General features: G+C 62.6%; 1 protein-coding gene and 1 long non-coding RNA gene across 3 annotated transcripts in view; one reads left to right on the top strand and one right to left on the bottom strand.

Annotated features, from left to right (window-relative positions):
• Positions 1–249, bottom strand: part of EIF1AD (eukaryotic translation initiation factor 1A domain containing) — a 13,117-nt gene extending 12,868 nt beyond the window's left edge. For both annotated transcript variants that reach the window (XM_015851209.2, XM_032441920.1), the window contains exon 1: positions 68–249. In XM_015851209.2, coding sequence (XP_015706695.1) covers positions 68–154 — 87 coding nt within the window. In that variant the 5' untranslated portion in view covers positions 155–249. The remainder of the gene's footprint in view (positions 1–67) is intronic.
• LOC107307693 overlaps positions 1–701 on the top strand; it is a 14,773-nt gene extending 14,072 nt beyond the window's left edge. Inside the window, exons 4-5 of the long non-coding RNA XR_001552483.2 lie at positions 249–521; positions 599–701. This is a non-coding gene — a long non-coding RNA (uncharacterized LOC107307693). The remainder of the gene's footprint in view (positions 1–248; positions 522–598) is intronic.
• Positions 702–1,212: the final 511 nt, after the last annotated feature.

Genomic DNA, 1,212 nt, shown 5'->3' with positions numbered 1-1,212 from the left:
CCCTATAACACCCCATAGCCGCCCCATAGCCCCCCATTACCCCCCATATCCCCCATAGGCCCCGCACCCTGACGATTCTCTGTTGCGGGGTGGGCACCACGTGCTCCTCCAGCACCTCCCGGGTCACGTGTTTCCGCTTGGTGGCACGTGACATGGCGGCCCGGGAGCGGCTCGGAACCGGAGCTGCCGCCGCCACCGTCCAACTGGAACACTTCCGCTTCCGGTGCGTGACGTCACATCCGCCACAGAGCTTCTGCGCCCGGATTGGCTGCTCGTGCCGCGCGCTGCCCGGAGGGGGCGGAGCAACGCTTTGATTGGCTATGCGTGCCACGCGCTCTGCGTGAGGGGCGGGGCGTCTCTCTGATTGGCTGTACGTGCCGTGCGTGCCGTGCGTGAGGCCCTGCTCGGCAAGATGGCGGCGGAGCGGACGGAGGCGGCGGGTTCGGGCCCGGGGGACTACGCGAGTTGGGGCCCCGCCGAGCTGCGGCACGGGCTGGGCAGCATCGGGGCGGCAGCGCACGGTACGGCGGGAACGGGACCGGATGGGGGGGAGGAGCCGCAGGGCGCGGCTGAGATCGGGGCTCCGTTATGTCCGCAGGGAGCCGGGAGGAGCTGCTGGAACGGCTGCAGAGCTACACCGTGCAGGTCGGGACAAGGAACGGGACTGCGGGGACTGCGGGGACAGCGGGGAACATTGGGGCCCATTGGGTCCCATTGGGTCCTATTGTGCCCCATTGGGTCCTATTGGGTCCTATTGTGCCCCATTGGGTCCCATTGTGTCCTATTGTGTCCTATTGGGTCCTATTGTGTCCTATTGTGCCCCATTGGGTCCTATTGTGTCCCATTGGGTCCTATTGTGCCACATTGTGCCCCATTGGGTCCTATTGGGTCCTATTGTGCTCCATTGGGTCCTATTGTGCCCTATTGGGTCCTATTGTGCCCTATTGGGTCCTATTGTGCCCTATTGGGTCCTATTGGGTCCTATTGTGTCCTATTGGGTCCCATTGGGTCCTATTGGGTCCCATTGTGCCCCATCGGGTCCTATTGGGTCCTATTGTGCCCTATTGGGTCCTATTGTGCCCTATTGGGTCCTATTGTGTCCTATTGGGTCCTATTGTGCCCTATTGGGTCCTATTGTGCCCCATTGGGTCCTATTGTGCCCCATTGGGTCCTATTGTGCCTCATTGGGTCCCATTGTGCCCCATTGGGTCC

The sequence above is a fragment of the Coturnix japonica genome, unplaced genomic scaffold (assembly GCF_001577835.2).
Source record: "Coturnix japonica isolate 7356 unplaced genomic scaffold, Coturnix japonica 2.1 chrUnrandom786, whole genome shotgun sequence".
Lineage (NCBI taxonomy): Eukaryota > Metazoa > Chordata > Aves > Galliformes > Phasianidae > Coturnix > Coturnix japonica.
Note: the sequence above shows the minus strand (reverse complement) of the source record. Positions and strands in the feature narration are given on the sequence as shown.